The 20,666-nt window shown below is 41.8% G+C and overlaps 1 protein-coding gene across 5 annotated transcripts in view; it reads right to left on the minus strand.

Annotated features, from left to right (window-relative positions):
- Positions 1-5,850: 5,850 nt before the first annotated feature.
- LOC111226638 (rho-related BTB domain-containing protein 2-like) overlaps positions 5,851-20,666 on the minus strand; it is a 40,247-nt gene continuing 25,431 nt past the window's right edge. For all 5 annotated transcript variants that reach the window (XM_022751916.1, XM_022751924.1, XM_022751933.1 and 2 more), the window contains 8 exons: positions 16,457-16,642; positions 15,309-16,128; positions 14,897-15,116; positions 13,758-13,876; positions 9,866-10,016; positions 9,506-9,594; positions 9,130-9,235; positions 5,851-8,492 (listed from right to left, as the gene is read on the minus strand). In XM_022751916.1, coding sequence (XP_022607637.1) covers positions 8,314-8,492; positions 9,130-9,235; positions 9,506-9,594; positions 9,866-10,016; positions 13,758-13,876; positions 14,897-15,116; positions 15,309-16,128; positions 16,457-16,642 — 1,870 coding nt within the window. In that variant the 3' untranslated portion in view covers positions 5,851-8,313. The remainder of the gene's footprint in view (positions 8,493-9,129; positions 9,236-9,505; positions 9,595-9,865; positions 10,017-13,757; positions 13,877-14,896; positions 15,117-15,308; positions 16,129-16,456; positions 16,643-20,666) is intronic.

Consider the following 20,666-nt stretch of genomic DNA (forward strand, 5'->3'; position numbering starts at 1 on the left):
ATCTTTCCCTTGAGCCTCAGCATGTACATGAGTGTGTGTGTGTGTGTGTGTGTGTGTGTGTGTGTGTGTGTGTGTGTGTGTGTGTGTGTGTGTGTGTGTGCATGTGTGTGTGTGCGTGTGTGTGTGTGTGTGAGTCTCTGTGTGCCTGCATGTGCTAAATCACATTTTCACTTTTGTAAATACAAACACACAAAGCACTGAAAAACAGGACTTTCCAAACTGACAATCCTTTTTCTCTGCACTTTGTCTCATTAGAGGTGAATGAACCTGGGCTTTTAGCTTCCTCATAGTTTCGAGGTCGCCTTGCTTCAGTGAATTATGACAAACATAAACAAATGGCAGGGTAATGCAGAAATAAAAAGAGACCACAAATCTCAGTTTTAAAAAAAAAGGAGCTCCAACGTCTGCTTTCCCATACAAAATAGCCCTTAAAGTAGACCATGGTGTCAGGATGATAAAGTATTCATAAACTTTGTTTTGAGAGGCCCTGATTTAGAGGCGTATGCATGTGTGTGTGTGTGTGTGTGTGTGTGTGTGTGTGTGTGTGTGTGTGTGTGCGTGTGTGTGTGTGTGCGTGCGTGTGTGTGTGTGTGTGTGTGTGTGAAGGATCGCAGTTTTGTTTATGGAGCAGACCTTGGGGAGGTTTGGACCAACAACATGTAGATGAGACACGCTTGGAGGAGGGTGAAATATACAGATGAATGTGCTGTCACTCCTCGACCAATGGGCCTCCTTTGCACAGTCAGTCTTGCTAGTCGGCCCAGTTATTTATAAATTCTCCATGGCATGTGCGTGCTTATGTGTGTGAGTGTGTTATGTGTAAAAGCTTTGAAGTTCTGAAAATACTTTCTTCCCTTCAATCAGCTTACACGGCGAGCAATAAAAAGTCCCAGGTTTGATCAAGTCATACACCCTCGCCAAGATGTAATGCTTCTTCCTCTGTCCTACTCTTCAAGGCCTCAAGCGTCAGCAAGATTCACAAACAGTATCTGCACGGTCCATGAAGAGCCCCAACACATTCACATTGTGCTATCCTCAACTGTAAGACGGTGTTTAGTCTTTTGCTCTCAAATTCAGATCCTCTTATCTGCTCCAGAGGGGAACCCTGGAAAACAAGAGCCAGATGTGATGATGTCAGCGCATGTCAGCGACTCAAGTCTACGAGGCTGCGGTGTGAGAGCAGGGGCAAGGTCGGTGGGAAATTTGAACACAGCCCACGGATCAAACAGCTGACGCAGCATGAAGGTCTGTAATCAGCGTTCAACCCGATGCTCGTGACCATGGATGACGCTGAGGTCACTGCTACAAACGCATGCTAGTAAATCCTTCCCTTTACTAGAAAATGAAAGGAAAACTGCTGTACGTCATTGGCTGTTAAGAGTTTGTTAGTAGGCAGCTTGACTGCTGATTGTAACACACACACACGTAATGAAGGCATATGGACACAAATATCCCACTACCCGCAACCACCACCTTCCCTCATCTAGTTACCCATCATCAGCCACATCACTAAACATCGCCATGGCAACACTCGTCCTTCTCCCCCCATGATTCTGTGGCTTTCTGTGATCCCTTAGCAGACTAACTCTATTAAAAGTCTCAGCTCGGAGCATGGTGATCTTGACGATGTTCAGGGAGCCACTTGGTGAGAGTTGCTGACTCAGAATATCTTAAAGCCAAAGTTTTAAAAGCAGCATAAAAAGACATATATAATAGACGTGCAGTATGTAAGAGGGCAAACACAGATTGTTTGTCTGTGTGTAAGACACTGAAAGAGGTGCCACAAAACAGAGTTTTCATTTAAACTGAAAAAGCAGCAGGGCATATGAGGCATAAGACTTATACTATATTTGACCATGACTATATTTCACACAATGAGGTCATGCAGTTGTTGTTTTCTTCCACTAGGTGGCACAGCTGTATCAAATTAACAGTTTGTGACAGTCCTGCATGCAATGAAAGGGTTGAGAAAGACAAAAGGCGGAAATATATTAACAATATTATAATGAACTTTTTTTATAGCCTTTTTTTTATATTACAGTAGGTCACCTAGTGGACAATCAGTAGGTCATTAGATTAAGACCGAAAAACAATTACATGAAATGTGGATATTTTTCAAATGTTATTTCATTTTCATGCTGAATGGTCAGTGGATATTTTCTCTTTAATGATATAAACTTAGATGACCATCTAATTGCATGTTATAGTCAGTGAAGTGAGTGCAGTGTGAGTTAAAACTCATTTGTTCCACTGTAACTGTCAATGCATCACAAAACCTCACACTTAATACAATCAGATCATATTTTGCTGGTGAGCATTATGACATAATCCTCCTTGAAACTGGAGGATTCAAGCATCTTATCACCTAAAATGATGCTTGAATATATTAAATCAACAAGAAAACAATTAAATAAAATTACAATTTGCATCTGGATGGTAAGGGAAGTTTCAATAGGCAGCTAAATCATCACTTAATTATCACTTAAAGTCTCTTTTTGTATTGCCCAGGTTTGTACTCAGCACTTTTTCCAATTAACCACTTCCCATTTCTTCAGTATTTCTACAGTAAGTCTTGTGTTTTTGTCTGCACTCACACTTTTCTATTGGTAACTGGTAGTTTTGTTTAAATGTTGACACACATTTACTGAAACTATGACTGTTCTTGTTTTTATAAACTCTAAATACAAGACCGAAGCAGCATCCCTCTTCCTATTTTAGATGTTGAGTAACAGTAAGTGCAACAAAGAACATACTCAGATATCATAAGTCTATGACTTACACAGAAAAACACACAATAACAAATATGTGAGACAAGTTCAAAAGATTAACAGTTTTAATAAAATCCATGTCAAACATCAAAATACTGAAATGGCAAAAAAGAAAAAAAAACATTTTTCTACTTTTCTTTTTAAAATTTTATACAAATCACAGTGGTTGAAAAATATTACAAATTTTTAGTTTCAAAACATTTTTTTGCAACAGCAGAGCAGCAAAACATTCTGATTGTTGTATATTTTCTTGAAAGCCCTTAATAGTTTGTGAGTGTGGTGTGCTCTTTCTTTTCATTTTAATCAACACAATAACATGAGCAGTAAATGTTAATGAAACTCATAAGAGCCAATGGAAACAAAAGTCCATAGCAATATTATACAGAATGTACGATCCAGGAGTTAATCACACCATGTCTGTCTATATAAACACTTTTCCTGTCCTGGGCACCTCTGTGCATACAATCCTATGTATACACCAGCTGAGTATATAGATACAGTGTGGTGAGCAGTTATAAGGTGAGAGGTTACTTCCAGCTCGGACTCGTATCAAATTTACAACATTGTACTATACTTTGGATAACAACTATCTTCATTAAAGCATAATATATGTAGTTGTCACAGCTAATATCTGCCTTTAATCCAACCAGTGGTTCACAGTTGCTGTTCCCCGACTAGAAATACACTGACTTTATGCATGATTGCAACATAGTAAATTGCTAAATAGTGGAAGCAATAGGGTACACTACTGAATTTGGCTTAGAGAGAAAGAGATCATGAGAAAGTGGAAAAGTAATAACATTTTAATTTTGATCAGGAAAACTGGTAAATATAAAGACTTAGCATAAGCTACTAAAAAAGTAGTATTAGGCTATATAATAGAAAGTGCAGGCACCAGAAAGAGTGCGAAAACATTATTTTAAAATTGCTGGTTTGCTGGGTTTCTTGGTCATTTCTTAATTGAAGTCATCTGTTGTGTAGCTTTACAACAGTTAAAATTACATACTGAACATGTAAAGCTCCTATCGTATGTTATCACTGGAAGATACCGCTATGACCCCAATAGCCAGTAACTGCTTTACACCTCCAGAAATGTGAAAGAAACATAATCCAACCTACACAAGCTCTAAGATACTGTACATTTAAGAGAGCTGCCTGCTATTATTTCTGTGCTCACGTGTATTTCTTGGCTTTATTTGAGCCCAGACGACTGCAGTTGCAGTGCCGTCAGCCTGTACAGAGCCAAAAGATTTCAATGAAGGCACAGCAAAAAAGACACCAAAGACTAAAAACAAGGTTTTCTCTCGGTCACTAGGATTCGCATTAAAAAAAAAAAGGAAGGTCAGGCCTGCTAAGAAGGAGGAAAAGCTCCACCTAAAATAACTGAAGAGAATTTGAGAGTAAGATGGACGTGGTAAGATAGAACAAGACAATCCAAATTAATACTGCAACCCCACATCCTACGTCAGAGTGTGACTAGATGTAACTCTGGCCCATAGGGGTCAGTGTGGAGCAAATATCGAGGGCTGAGTAAAGCTAACAGGATTTTAAATTTTGCATTTCCATCTCTCCCTCTCTGTAAATCAGGGTTTCTCAACCTTTTTGGGCCTGTGACTCCATTTCAACGTCACAATCGTCAGTTCTCACCCAATAAGTATTTTATTTTGTGCAATTTTTTTTAATTTTCGAAATTTCCCATGACCCCATAAGCATATCAAGGTAAGGTCAGAATCCCAAGGTTAAGAAACTCTGCTGTATATACAGTAGCCTATGCCAGAAACACCAGAAACATGCATCATGCTTTACCCATTTCCTCAGTCCTTACATGCAGGCTAAATCCAAACATTATACTTGGCTTTATGTCATTTAGGACATTCTTAAAATATGTGTATTACAATGCAATACTTGTTTTCATTTGAAATGTTACTATTTATGCTTCTCTAGGTATGCCCTGTATCCAGCATCCTGAAAATCACAAAAATAAGCTTGATCAATGGTTTTAACTACAGTAACAACATAACAGGGACAGCTTTAAAACTGCACAGCAGTGACAGATCCTCTGCATTTGTTTTCCAAGCAAATGTCTGTAGATGTCCCAGCATATTATTTAAAGTTGTATATTTAGTGATGCTACCTTCAGCTGAGCTGAGCTAATTTATTAAAACTGACTTGTGCATAAAGCCACATAGCAAGAAGAAAGCTACTGTGGGGTTCAGTGCCAACTAAACGCTGAACAAGTCATGTTATTCAGAAATTTCGAAAGACTTAAGTGGAAATATTATGCTACAATCATCAGGTTTAGAAACAATCTTACACAAGGAACAATTCATGCTAAGCACAGAAAAGTATGTATAAAAAAAAACCAAAGAAGAAGAAAGTGCATTCCAACAACAAGTGTCATTATAATGACAAAGTTAGGCCACCATGCAAATTAACCACATTCCTAAAGTGGCCGTACCCTCCCAGCACACAGGCCAGCCAGTGCTCTTTAAAAAGCTTTGCTTTCTCAAAGTCAGTGGTTTTTGTACTGCAGGAATCAACCTGATTCATTTTTATCACTACCTCTCATCACCTGGTCAGAGAAGAATCCCAACCATGATGTGAGTCCTTCTACATCCAAATAATTACCATTAATCTAGAAAAAGTATACTAACCTAAGGCTATATGATTAGACCAACCTACTGTACTATACTCTCTTAAGAAATTGATTCAAGGCCATTTTTTTTCTACATAAATCAAGCACTAGGCCCAAAGATTCTCCACAGGCATGGCTCAAGTTGGCTCAAAATTGTCCTCAAGAACGATAATGGCTAAGAGTGCATTAATCAACTTCTTAATCCATTTTACAGCTATAATTTTATCATGGCCTTTGTGTACTGTGTCCATCATGTCAGCAACTGCAGAACCTGTCTGCAGGTTTGAACTATAGACGTTCTTAAAATCACAAACAATTTTTCTAGTTTTGTCCAACTATAAGGCACATGGACCAAGAGAGGAGGCTTAATGGGTCAAACCAACCATTAATAAGACAATTCTAATAGCAATCCTTTCAATGAGGAACTAAAAGGAGGCCATGGAACTTTCTCTTCTTTAGGTCTCACTTCTAAATTCCCATAGCCCTGCACTGGGATGAGTTTAAATATCCATTGAATAATTCCAACATATGTAGGTTGCATGTAATGCTGACAGAGACTTGTTCACTTTTACTTGACATTCACTCTTTTCAGAGCGGAATCAGCTCAATTCTCACTTGGGTCTCATGAGATCTTATCTGACTTCTATTTCAGTAGCTGACAATGACTTTAACACACCTCTCATGGAGAACAGCAGAACACACCACATGTCTCACACAATCTATCTATCATCTACAGTAGCCTGGGTAAAGCTGAGGGGCACAAACCCACAAATAGAACAACATGCTAATAGAAAGTCATCAACACAACGTCTTGTTTTCACATTCAGTACTAAAGCCCAAAGAAAATTAGCACCCTTAGCAAGAAAATCAGATTTGCTCTCATATGCTTTTGTATATCGAACAAATTTGTCATTTGAGACAACACTCGCGATTGCAAAATTCAATCTAACGTAATGTTATTTTCCTGGTTAACGTTATGTAAGCAAAACAGATCACATTTTTTAAACAGAAAAGAGGCAAAAGACAGTACAAGGTTGTAACCACTGTATGTAAAAGCAGAAATCTACACATTCTAAAACCAGTGACCTATTACGTCCTCTGTTAAGGAAGAAAAATTAAGGTTTTAAAACTCATCATTATATTTCTGCATGTTCATCGCAGGTAAATGCTAAACAACTAGACATACGCTTAAACTGTGAACATAAAATCATATGTGTGTCTGTGTGTTCGTGTGGACACTGTCTTATTGTGTCTTAAGCACCATTTTCAATTCCAGCAAGAGGAATGGAAGGCAATGTCCAGCAGTGACACTTGTCTCTTGACACCACAGACTGAAAACCACCATGACGAGGAGGGACTCAAATATTCCATTATACTGCCTCCTTCACCCACAAGCCACTTTTTCTTCTCTCCTCCATCCCGCTCTTGACAATACAGGAAGCAGGGAAGCAGAAATGAAGAAGGTAAGGAAGAAAGACATCAAAGGAATCACAGCTTTGGTATTCAGAATCAGGTGGAAATCAGTAGTCAGGTATAGTTTTTAAATGCACTAATAACACTGTCCATGTGCTTTAGCTTTCTTCTAACACTTTGCGAGTATTGAAGTTATATCTATGATGTTAATAACTGAAACTAGACCAAAGAACTCACAGGCATTAAAACTCCTGTTAGTGTGAGGGTTAGTGCCGGGGCCCTGAGCAGTGCTGCCCCTAGTGTTGTAGGGGTGTAAAGGCAGGCTGGCAGAGGTGCTCATACGCAACCTAGTGGTCATGGACGTTACAAGCGCATTTGTTTAATACTGTATCCATCGTTCCTCCGTGGCAGAGGTATCAAGTAAGGCTAGCCCTCTGTACCTCCCATCATTGCTATAGAGTGGTCACTTTGAATGTCTCTGAAGTGCAGTTTGGTGAATCCAACTCATCGAGGAGAGCTTGTGTTTTGCTTTTTTGCAGGTGTGGTGTGCAGGAGGAGGGGGTGGGAGGTGCAGGGGTGGATGATGAAGACCAAGGACCACATCAGGGCTAGACTGGAGGTTAATAGCTATGATCAAGCCTCCTGAGTGGAGCATCCTACCTTGCTAACAGTTTTCAATTTATCCTCACACCCATGTCTGGAGTCTAGATTACCAGTCCCACCTTTGTGGTTGCAGTGGCAATCATCAAATTTGTCAACACTTCCTGGGAGTAGTGTGCACCAAATCCCCTGACAATAGCGTCCAAGAAGGCCTAGAGATTATATAAAAAGGACAAATAATATCAAAATAATAATAATTACATTGTCAGCGACAGTTCCTGGGAATCCAGTTGCTGGTTTTAGAGGGGTGGACTTTGGGCACAGGTCTGTGTGTGCAGGCTAACAGTCTGTGTAAAAGTGAAGGCAGAGGTAAGCTCCCCGAGAGGAGCTGCAGTGGTCAATGTGTAATAGTCATTAAGGTCAATGTGAAGGATGGAGACTGAGAGATATAGAGAGCCCTTGCTCCCAGTCCAATCACTCAAAGGCTGTGACACTGTGAGTGCTGGTGGAGGGGCAGAGCTCTTGTGGAGGGGACAAGGGGCTGCACTGCAACGCCACAGGCCCTTAATAGATCAGGGCGTCTGGGAAGCACTCAACTCAGAAAGCATCACTCGAACCGCACACATACACCCCCACATCCATGCATATACCCTTTAGTTAAGTCCACACTTGTCACACAAGCATACTGAAAAAATCCACTCATTAAGTCACCCACAATTATAAAGAGGCACATACATTCCCCCAAACATGCTGACACTCAGGCATAGTAGCACTGAGAGTCATTCCTCCACTGATAGAGGGTTCAGAGCCGATCTCCTCTATACGCGTTACATAGGGGTTGGTTTTCCTGGGTGTGTTGACCCAGGGTAGGATGAAAACGTCAGCGGAGGACACCCTTTAGGAGACATGCGGAGAGGAGGACGGGTGTCTCCAGAAGCACCAGCCCCGTTTGGTGTGCTGCTTGCGCAAGATCTCCTCCTCACGCTCGCGCTCCTTCTGAGAGCGCAGATAGCGGTCCTCCTCCTTTAGGAACCACACAGGAGGCCAGCGCTGCTTCTCAAAGTGCCTCTGGTTTTCTACAGAGAGCGAGACAAAGATATGTTCAGAAAAGGGAATCATTTCCAATATTGCAGTTGTTATTTCAGACATGCACTGATGCAATAAAAGAGCGGATGAGAGAACCACATTTTTAAAAGAGAACGAATTAACAGAGAGAATAGTTTTTGTACAGTGAGGGACTTTTAATACCATTAAAAAAGAGTGACACGAAGAAAAAAGCAACATCGCAGAAAAAGTGTGAGGGTAATTGAATGAGGAAATTCTTTTATCCATAAAACCCATGAGGCCGGTTGTGGTTTCCAGTGGTCACATTACCACCTATTATTAATAAAATTCTCTGTATTCACACCTTCATGAAATGTTGTTGTTGTCTTCATGATGTTACCTTCATGATGTTACCTTTAATGTTTTGGGGGTTTTTTTTGTTACAAACACAGCCCATGAGGGGCTTTTGTATGCTTGCTTTGAACAAATCATACCATGCTACAATTCCTTAGTGGATTAACCCAGGAAAGGTAAAAAGGTAAAGGTTTTTGTTCAAACCAGCACTGCAAAGCCAAATTCATGATAGTTCTTCTGAGGGGAAAGCTGAATGTATGAATGGGGTTAGAGAGAGGCAGATGATCAGGGCAAAGAGAGGCGAGGTGTCTGTACCTGGAGACATGGCCTTCATGTCTTTGGGAAACTTGCGGCAGATGCTATTATAATTAGTGCAGATGTGATGGAGACACCAAGCTGATAGCTGCTTGGCATTGTGGAACTGCAAAAGAAGAAACAGAGAAGAAATGAGGAGTCACTACAGCTGTCTCAAAAGAAGATAAGATAAAAGGTAAAAGGTGAGATAAAAAAAAACTTTAACATTATTAAGAATTAATAGAATTAATTCAAATTAATTTATGGAAAATTACTATACATCAATGTAAATGAACATCTAATCCTTTCGCTAAAGTGAAAAAATACAGCTTAGAAAGAAACATTTTTCAATTACAATTTGTTATCAATTTGACAGAGATTATTCGCTGGAACAGACCTGTGCAAGCTCGAGGTAAGCCAACACCTGTCCATCAATGTCAACTCCTTTCACTGCCAACTGGAGAAGATCATCCACAGCGTGCTGTTCTGAAGATGCAGAAAATATACATAATAATGTCAATATTTACTGCCCACATCACACCACTGACATGGGCCTGTTTTTATATCCTCCAGTCATAAATTCTTAGGGTGTCTGGCAGTCTGAATTAAACACAACTCACTGCACCTCCAGTCTTTTACTGGTAGCTAGTGCACAGACAAAACATTAACAGAACCATATTCTGCCACATGCAGTCAGTACAAGACTCTCGAGTGACTACGTAGTTAATATTTCTAATACTCAAGAGAGCGTCTTTACCTGTGAGAGCAACAAGGCGTGGCAGACAGAGCCGGTTGGCCAGAACAATCAGTTCCATTGGCTCCAAACCAGGACAGGGCGTCAGCAGACCACAGTACAGGAACTCCAGCACCCCACGCATACAGGCTGTGCTGGTGTTAGGAATGGATACCTGAGAAATGACAAGATCAAGAGGAAAGAGGAAAAACTGAAATGAAATGAAGGACTGAAAATGAATAGTACTAAGTCAATATGCACTGCATGTGTGCATCTTCTCCTGCACTTGCACTTTTGTTAAGATAAAAAAATAACATGTTTGTGTATTCACACATGCTAAATTAAGCGTAATGGCTAAAGCCTGGCAGGGTCCCAGGAAGACAGTAATGTCACAGAAAGCATTTGGAGTTAAAGGGCAGAGGACACATTCCCTTTGATCCAGACTCAGATGAAAGCACTGTCTGGGGGCTGGTGATGTGAGCAATAAGGCTAACGCTAAAGATCCCAAAGCACAGAAAAGGCAACCGTGCTATGCTGAGCAGAGGGAGATGCAGGGTCAGCCTTAATGTGCATCAAAGCTACATGCAGATTCAGACCCCTTCCACAGATTCGACACCTGGACAGGCTGTATCAATGTTCTCCATCGTCATCAGTGATGACTGAACCATTCCAAATGAAACATGTACATGCTCCACTAGAGCGAAAGTCTAACTTAATTGCGAAACCAAAGTCAACCATAAAAAAAAAAAAAATCACCTGTAAATGCATACAAATGAGCAAGACCTTCTAGTCGGCCTAATTACTGTAAGTCAGACCAACGGCAATTCATCGGCAGGTAAGGCACAGGAAGGACGGAAGAATGGTAAATGATGATGAGAGTGATGACCTGACCCCTCCAGGAGCTCTCTGAGTGTACCCACTGTGGCGCTCTTAAACCTCCACTCCCATAACCAATTAGGAGAATGTCAGCTTGGTGTGACCTCTCTTTATGACTAAAAAAAAAAATCACAACACAGAGACAAGGGTGGTCCCCAGAGCTTAAAGCCCCAGCTGGGGCCAGGAAGCATTAATGAGTGGACACATTCACAGTGACAGGACATTTACGGACAAGACCCATCAGCTGTAGTGACGGCTGCCCTCAGTCTGCCGTCCCAGTGGTCAGTTATGAGTTTAATTTAGTTTATTTGGGCTATTTTAGGCTGAGGGTGAAAAAACGAACGCAAATAACAATTCCTGTTGACTCTGCTCCACATGTAACACTCACAATGTGAACACAAAATCACAGACACACACCTAGAACATAATCCAAGGGTGAACCATGACACACAGTGGTCAGTTTGTATAGCTGCCTATCACACACAGCAAAGCTCAATAGGCAACTTTTGACTTTTTGATTACTACACCATAGCTAAAACCTAGAGTTTTGCACAAACATCCTTCTATAATGTTGCTAATATCCAGTAATACTACAAATAATAATGATTATATTAAATCTGTTTACAACATATCTTCATGCTGTTCTGCACACAATTACAATAGCCATGTTGTCATACAACAGCATGAACACCGAAATGTGTGAGCCTAAAAATACTGAGAAGGAAGTGTGACTTCAGCGTGAAAATAGAACGGTCACATTTATATCCCAACACTGGCTGATCACATGCTTCTATCACAGTTATAGAGTTGCAGGTTCTCTCAATTTTTAATATAATGGAGTTATATAAGCTTCTTTCCACACCTAAGAGAACAGCTGTTATATTGTAATATGTTGATACTGCCTTCAAATAATTGCAGAACCACTAAATCGCCTTGATATGATTCTACTGGAAGTTGATGAACAATAACATTTAATTATCACCCTTATTCACCAGATCTCATCCTGTCATTGAAAGATTTCTTTTTTGTTGTTGTTGTTTTCAACATCAACACCCTTTAATAATTTCTCTTTGTGAGAAACTGAATAGAAATAGGCAATCTGCTGTGTCAAGGTTGCACAATTGTGTCCCTGTTATAAAAGCTCTGCACCTATTGGAGGACCAGTGTCAAGTGTTTTAGCATGCATTTCTGCTCAGTTCTACTTACACCGCTCTTCAAACTAACATTTAACCATTGAAATGTGTGCCTCAAAGTCAGTAAGAGAAATGCACAGCCAATGGCATGACAACTCTGCAAAAAATCTGCACCTTATCAACACTTAAAAGACAACATCTTCGCCTGTCCAAGGAGGGAGAAAGTAACTTTCAAAGCCAGCAGACAGTCCAATAACTGCAGCTTGCTGTTGACTTATAAAATCTAATTCAGTAATTAGCACTGCAAAGCTTTTCAGCAGCCTGAAAATGCAGCCACATTTATATGCAAACACAAACACACTCCTGCTCATAGACGTATGTAAATGCTGACAGCTTCGTTGTGCAGTCAGTCTTTTGAGTCTTTGTCTCCAGGGCACCTGCTTTCTCTGCTGTGCCAGCTTCATGCCATAAACAATGCCACAATAGTCACTATCATGGAGCGTGTACAGTAACCATAGACACCGGCAGCCCACCAGCAGCAAACACTGTGCCCCCTCAGTGATGCTGATGTCCTGTTTTTACCCTCGGCCACAATAGCTGCAATGGCTTTTTCACACCCACTCACATGGTGTGTTCTGGAATAAAATCCAGGCTATCCACAGGGAAACAAAACACCAAATATTTTTCTTTCCCAGCTCTACATTTCTTTTCTTCTAATTTGCCTTCTAACTAACTTTTTAACTTTGAGCTTTGCACCTAAAGTGAATACACAACATTTTTATTCCTTGTCTCTCTCTTTTAATTTCTTTCTTACTTCCAATCCCTCTGAGAGCCTGAATCTATGTAACCTAACCCTGCTGACCTTGAAAGTAACCATACCCCAGGGGATCCGGTTCCGCAACACAGTCCGGGGAGCATCGACGTAAAGACGGCCCGAGACGTGAACTTCCTCTGTGGCTAGGTCAGGTCAAACACACGGGCCCTACCCCCGGAGGAGGACCGAGCGACCAGAAGCTGAGCCTCAGGTCAGCACACACGCCTGAAGTAACCAGAGCCCGCCACTTGAGGAAGGCTGACCTCGAGAGAGGTACGAGGCACTGAGGTGGGTTAGTGCACGTCCTTGTTCTACACAAGCTTGATGCCTCGCACAAATGTTGCAAAGTTTCTAACTTGAGTCTGCCTTTAATAAGACAGCAGTTTAATATTCACACAAACTGATGTCTTTTGTGTGATAATGTGATCTGTGGAGTATACGCACCAGGGCAACTTTAAGATATGAAACTACTGACAACTGGAGATGAGCCACATGTAACACAAAACCAAATACTGTAAACATGGTGTCAAACAACAGGAAGTCAAAAGATAAGAAGTTCTCATGTTGCTTAACCAATAACTTAAACAAATATGTGTATGTGTGTGTGTGTGTGTGTGTGTGTGTGTGTGTGTGTGTGTGTGTGTGTGTGTGTGTGTGTGTGTGTGTTTTTGCAAGGCCTCTGGGGTTCTAGTAACTGCAGAGTTTCAACCACATTCGCAGGTGAAAAAACAGTTTGTAGGTCAAACTGATAACAGGCCACAAGTATCCTGAGCTGTAAACCTTCACATACTCACAGTGAGAACACAGACACACATGCAGATTTCTTCACACTGCCATAACAGTATCACATGTCCAAAGTAATAAACCTTATCCAAGTAATGCATTTACCTTTACCTCATTTACTGATTATTTTACTAGATGTTAGTGCTGTTGTTGATATGATTAGCACAGGTGGGTGATTCGGTTGCCCCTAAAGGCTGCCCTGAGTTTACTGTGGCAAATTTCCCAAGATTCAAGACACAGAAAATAAATCGCTCGTCAAACCTTAAATATAATGCCATCCTCAAGCTCTTCCCAGTATGTCTGAGCTCACCTCTTCAATGTAACTTTCCATGAAAGAGCCACGGAACATGGCAGCCATCCAGTCGCAGCTAGAGATGAGCAGGGGCTTGTGGGCCGGGAGGCAGCCATCATCCAGCCGAAACACCACATCTAAAACCGGGGTGGGAAAAGAGCATTCATCTCGTGGAGTGCCACAGAAGCCCAAGCTACAGAGGGGGAAAGACAGACAAGGCAGACGTCCAGACACACGCACAGGCAGACAGACGGCCAGAAGGCCAGAAGGCCAGACAGAAACACACAGAGACAAAGACACAGGTAGACAGACAGAGAGATAAATTGACAGAAGGACAGAACAGCTTTTGACACAGAGTAAGGGAAGAGCAGACGCAGGGTAGTAGGTCATGGAGTAAATCCTGTGTGGACTCTGGACTATAGCTTTGGTAGTGAAAGTGTGATAGGAAACACAGCTACACCTGAAAGTAATATTTCTTTAATTCAGTCCTTGAGTAATAAATTGGATAAAGATTATACAATTGTTCAAGTAGTTTCATTTATCAATAGAATCTCTTAGAAGCATTTTAAAGCAAGATTCCCATCGTTATAATCATGAAGACAACTGAGAGAGTATAGACAGAGGTGAATGTGAGACAGGCTTTGTTCAGAGACAGCAGATGTCTGGCATTGGCTGCAAATGCTGTGATAACATGCAAATACAACAGCTTAGGGGGACAGACAACACCACACAAACACATAAGACAGGAAGCACACAAGGGCAAACACAAGAAAACCAAGCAGACTGAAACAACAGTCAGTCATCAAGTCACTTGATGACTTTAAAAGAACTTCAGAAAACAGAAGCACACCATACAAAATGCATACTTTATAGCAAATATTCAATGGCAAATATACAGCATGAGTAAATGTACACAAAGTGTACATTTCCAGAGACTGAAAGAGAATGCTGGAAATTAGCAAAATCTTTTCTGTCTTACTTTCACTTCTAGTCAGCCACCTCTCATAATCCTCAGCCACTCCAACTTTCACATTCACACACACCCACCCACACACATGCACTCAAACAGCTACCGATGCATACATGGAAAACATCTACAATGGCTCGAATGCTATTTGAGAGTACTGAAGTATTGAACAGTTTGCACGGTGGTTTACCAGCGAAGGTCCCTTTGTTGAGACACTCCTTGATGCGGTTGGCTCTGCGGACATGGAAGGCTTTGGTGATCTCCTGGTTCATGAAGCTCTCTCTGTTCAGAACATTGGCCACCATCATCCGCAGGTCAAACACCTCAAGTAGCTCAGCTATGGTGGCCACCTGCATCAGATCCCCCCGGCCCTCGTCAAGACTGCCTGTGTACAGGTACTGAAGCACCGCCTGAAATCAGAGACAATCGAGAAGTCAAATATACAGCTATAACTATAGAAACGGCAAAAAAAACTTAATGAGTACCCTGCTGTAATGATGCAGAACATTTCTAATATTAACATTAACAGAATTCAGAATTATTTTCCACTATTATGTATGGATATCTTTTTTAGGTAATCTTGCTGCGTTCAAGTCCATCACCTTGAATGGTTCTTCCTGTATAAGCGCATCCATGGCTACCACAGTCACGAGTCGTGGTCGTCCAGTCATCGGATCATCAACATGCTCCAGACACACACTCAAGAACCCTCTCCCCCATCCTGAAAGTGCTCGACCAGTCCCTAGAGCTCCCAGCGAGTACTGGGCTCGAGACGGGAGTGCATTATCACTCTGGGAAGTCCTCAAAGAGCCCTGCTGGAGCAACTGGGGTCGATTCAGGCCCCGCACTCCTCCATCAACGCCATCTTTATCAATGTCCAGGCTCTTAGTGCGCCCAGCTTGCTCCTTGGCTCCTCTCCTGCTCTGCTCATCTTCCTCCCCACTCTCCAAGTTTTCCTTGCTCTCCTGTTCCTCCCCCCGTGGCGTCAAGCATGATCCACCAAGATCAAGGGTGAAGAGGTCGTAGAACTTGGAGCAGGAAGTAGCCAGATAGACTTTGTGTGCAAAGACGCGAGTGGTGCCACCCTGCAGGAGGAAAAGAACATCTGCACACAGTGGCTGGCAGAAAAGGGAATCAGGGCCCTCGCCGTCCATGGGAGGGGGGTCTGGGATGCCCACTATTGGGCGTGGTGGGCGAGGAGGCAGGAATGGCGCCTGGAGAAGGGGCCTCTGGACCTTTTTGAGATGGGATTTCCAGAACTGCAGGTGTCGACGGGAGATCAGGGCGGCTCGGATGGCATTGTCAAAAACATCTTTGACTCCAAACTGGGCTACAATGCTGGTTTCATAGTAGGGTATCCCAAGCTCCTTTGCCACCTCATGGCCTCTCTCTGGAGGAAGGATATCTGTAGGTTTGATGGGTCTGTGAGACGGGCAGAGATAATGACGTTAATGATGACTGTGTTCAGATAAACAAGTATAGCGAGGAAGGAGGAAGTGGAGCATGAAATTTATATAGGGCAAGACAAAGTTGTCTTCATCTTAGTTCTCATTTACCCGCACTTTATTTATATCATGCAAGAGTTGAGATGACAGTTAACCAATGAAATGCAAAAACAGCAAAAAGTTACTTTAATGCTGTTATTACTGATCACTGATTAACTGAACAAACCCCACACTCACTGAAAACCACCATAGTGCAAATTTTAAGCAAATTTGTCTGTCAATGCCTGATGAAGAAGGTGTCTCACTTGGCTAGGGGTCGTCGTGCACGGTTTACTGCATCCAGGTCGGCATAGCGCAGATCCAGCTGGCAGCCGACCAGGATGATGGGCGTCCGGGGACAGAAGTGCTTGATCTCCGGGAACCACATGGTGCGGACGTGGCGCAAGGAATTGGGATTAGCCAGAGAGAAGCAAAGCACCACTACGTCAGACCTACAGGGGAGGGAGGGAGAGGAAAAAAAAAAAAAACAGTCTTCACTTCATGTACTTACAACATGGCAGAGATCACAGATAAGATGGGAGAAAGATGGCAGAGTGGAGCTGATTTCTTGTGTCATGAGCAAGAGATGTCAGCAGAGAGAAGACATCTTTGACAGAGTGAAGGGGACAGAAAGGAGACAAAGAAAAAAAGGGGGCAGCACTGAGTCACTGAACATCATGTCACTTTATGTTAAAACATGTGTGATATGTATATGGAAGAAGCCTGTTCAGCTGCTGCAAGGCATTGTGGGAGCATGGACAGTGCCACTGAGAAAGCTATGAGGTGGGTCACAAGATGCATGTGTGTGTGTGTGTGTGTGTGGGTCAGTCTGTTTATGTGTGTATGTGTGTTTGAGTCTGGGCCTCTGGGCTGGTGATCTGTGTGGGCCATGTCCCTCTCTCTCTCTCTCTCTCTCTCTCTCTTACATAAATCTCCCTAAGCCCTCCAAGGCTACATGGACCACAAAGAGGAAGCTAAGAATAGATCAGGATACACACACAGACATACACACACACACACACACAGAAATTCATTTCCTCAACCGATGTGTTTTGAGCAAGCAGACAGCAGCACTTACTTACAGTTTCTCTGGTGCTGATATTTCAGTGGCATGTTGGCGCATGTGTGTCTCTAGGTAATGTTTGACAGAGCTCTGGGTCAGTTAGGCAAATCATTTAGTATCAGCACAATGCTGACAGGGCAAAAATCTATAATTCCTAAACGATCTACTTCTTAAAATATCGCAAAACAGGGCTTTTGACCCCAGCAGCACAAGACCAGACCCAGTACATTACATTAACATCACTTATGTAACTTTTGTGCTACATTAACCATCACTGACAGCCTGCAGATAATGAAATATGTATTCCTGTTTTTGACATTAGTTAGGCATTTAGTATCCATCACAGGATGTGAGATGCTCAAGTGAATCTTGAACTTGAGAGCAGCACTACATACCACTTAAACACTGCTCTTATTTCCCCTCGGGCAAAATACCTGCGCTACAGGAAACATGGCCTATTTACTGAGCAGACAAAAGATGCACTGTAAAAAAAAAAAGTCTTATCTACTTTTTTTATCTAGTATTTAATAGTAAAGTATTTTCTTTGCACAAATTAAACAAACAGACAAGCAAAGAGAGGTAATTCCACTTGTTTCGAATGAAATTTCAACAATTTTTTAAGTGTTTGAAAAGCATCCTTGTAGCTGCCAATGTAGCGGAGTGAATCACTTACAAAGACACACAGCACTAAATCAACTGACTTGCTTGGGAGATTTTTTGCAGTGTAGACATGGGTTCCATAGTCTGTCTTTACTTTCACTAATGTAATCTCTGAAAAGCTCCAATGCCCAAGGACATAATATGCACTGCTATTACATCACAGCTCACACACATACACACACACACACACACACACACACACACACACACACACACACACACACACACACACACACACACATACACTCATAGGAATTCCCATTAGCACTTTGTCAAAGGATCATTACTGTGGCTTAGTGTGTTTGAGGTCATGCTATGTGTACGTGCCTTTGCTCTCGTGGTTAAACTTAAGCCTTACTGCCATATAGTTTGGACCAGTGTACCTTTATGTGAGCACATCATTGTACTCGCCACCAACACTGTAGAGACTGAGGGGATGCACTTTGCTGGAAACAGCTTTACAAAGGCCTCCAGCCAAGCCCAACGAAACGTGAGCCCTGGGAGATTTCTGAACCTGTTTAGTCTTAACCTATCTTTAAAAAGCAGCTGTTTAAAAAGTCTGAGAGCAAATGTGCACATCAAAAACTAGAACCCAAAGAATTACTGCGGCTGCTTTGCACTGCACAGCTACTTCCTGGTTCAACATGCAGGTCGACCTAGATAACCTACATATTGTATTCATGCATACCCTTTCTGTTTGCAATGGAACACTGCCACAAAGTTAAGTCATATAAAAATAATCATATTATAATAATACATCTCAAGAAAAAGCACCTGTGAGTTAAATGAAAAGACATACAAGTTCACTGTTCTATCACTAATTTACCACCAGCACTAATGTGTAATAAACAGCTCCACCAGTGACTGGTTTTTTAGTGTGTGTGTGTGTACGTGGTGGATGTGGTTTGTGTGTGTGTTTGTGTGGTAGATCCAAACTACAAAGGTCATCAGTTGCTAGATTATGTAAGAAATGACACATATATGCACACAGGCACTCACACACACACACAAACACAACAAATAATCAGATTTTCTGTTGTAATAAAGAAATAAATAGGTCTCACGCAGGCAGCTAGATTACTCTTTCATCAGTTGTTAAGTCTGTCACAATAGTACTGAAACTGTGCAACTAAAATAGCTAACAGGAACAAAGCTTATAATGAATTTCTGATGTTCATTTCAAGTTCCGTTGAGGTTGGCTCAGGTTAAGTTTGGCTTTTCAGGTTAGGAGTGTTTTCCCAACCAGAATGTTCTCCTAACAAAGCATGTGACAGTCTGGGTATTGTCTGACAATGTGATGTTTTGAGTTTTGATATCAACAAAAGGCTGCATAGTGAAAGAAAAGGTGTGGAGAGGGCAGCTACGTGTCAAGGGGCTAATGATGGGAGCTGAGGAGCCAGATAATGAGGGAGATGGGGGAGACAGGAGGGGAAGTGAGGTAAAGGAGAGGAGTCTGAGGGCAGGTTGGAGGAGAGGGCATGACCCCACACGAACAAGTGGATGAACAGAGCTGTAAGAGGAGAAGGAGGAGGAGGAGGAGGAGGAGGAGGAGGGGAGGTTGATGCCTGGAGCTGCAGACACCACGGAGGCAGGCAGGCAGAAAACAGCTGAGCTGGCACTGTGTTTCTATCAGCTGACTGCAGGCTGACAAAGCAGACAGGACATGCGGACAGACATGCACACACACACACACACCAAAACACACACAAACAGAAGCAGATTACTGCGCAAATGTACAGACACTGACAGAGTGGAAGAGCACAACAGAGGGGATAGAATAGATAAAATGGTAATGTAGATGGATGCAGGGAAAGATGCATTGAATTACAGTTCATTCTAGACTTAAAAAGTAGAAACTGGCAACACATGTCTCAGAATTGTGTCATAAAATAGAAGAAATAAAACAACAACAAAAAATAATGTATCTACACTGTTGCTCATAAAGTTGGAATAAAATATTTTTTACCTCTTTCCATGAAATGATTGTGACAATGTGATTTATTCTTGACAGATAAAGTGTATATCTTCTCAAACCTTTAGTAGTCAATCTCTTCCAAAGTGATTACTGATGCATTTAAATAGGAATAAACAGAGGATTGTGTCTGAAAACAAAATTACTCCAACTTTATGGGCAACAGTGTATATAAATATGTGGATTAATAATTAATTGTCTATATACGGGACTCATTTATGAAATACATTTCACTTTTCTGTGTTACGGTCATGAAGTCAGGTTTGGTCACTGCTTTTTAAATTGGTAGTTCCTGATTTTCCTTTAGCAATTCCTACTTTTGCATTTCATGCCAATAAATCAGCTTTGATGGAGGGCCGGGGAGTAAGAGGATAGAGCGATGATCCAATCATGTCTGGTGGAGGAAGGGTGTAACAGCTTGAGGGCAGAGTTCAACTAAAAAGCGTGGCAGCTGGATTGCACAACTTCTGGGTAAGTGAATGTTATGTGGGGATTTTTATGTGGGTGTTACGGATAAGTTATATTCCCATTTTTAAATTACGTTCTCTTGAACTGGCTAACAATGACTTTAGTCCCATATTAGCCCAAAGAAATTGTGTCAATGCCTTACAAATTATACAGCCAAGACAAAGCAATCCCTTGGCTGCACCAACTGTGAAAATGGAGTGTGTTGCAAGGTAGTTAACCTTGTGGTCAGCCAGCAACTGTGTTATTGGGTCAGTAACTAGGTTCTGGCTGTTAGACAGTCTGAAACCGTGTGTGTGTGTGTGTGTGTGTGTGT

Source organism: Seriola dumerili, unplaced genomic scaffold (genome assembly GCF_002260705.1).
Source record: "Seriola dumerili isolate Sdu_G_001 unplaced genomic scaffold, Sdu_1.0 BDQW01000017.1, whole genome shotgun sequence".
NCBI classification, from domain to species: Eukaryota; Metazoa; Chordata; class Actinopteri; order Carangiformes; family Carangidae; genus Seriola; species Seriola dumerili.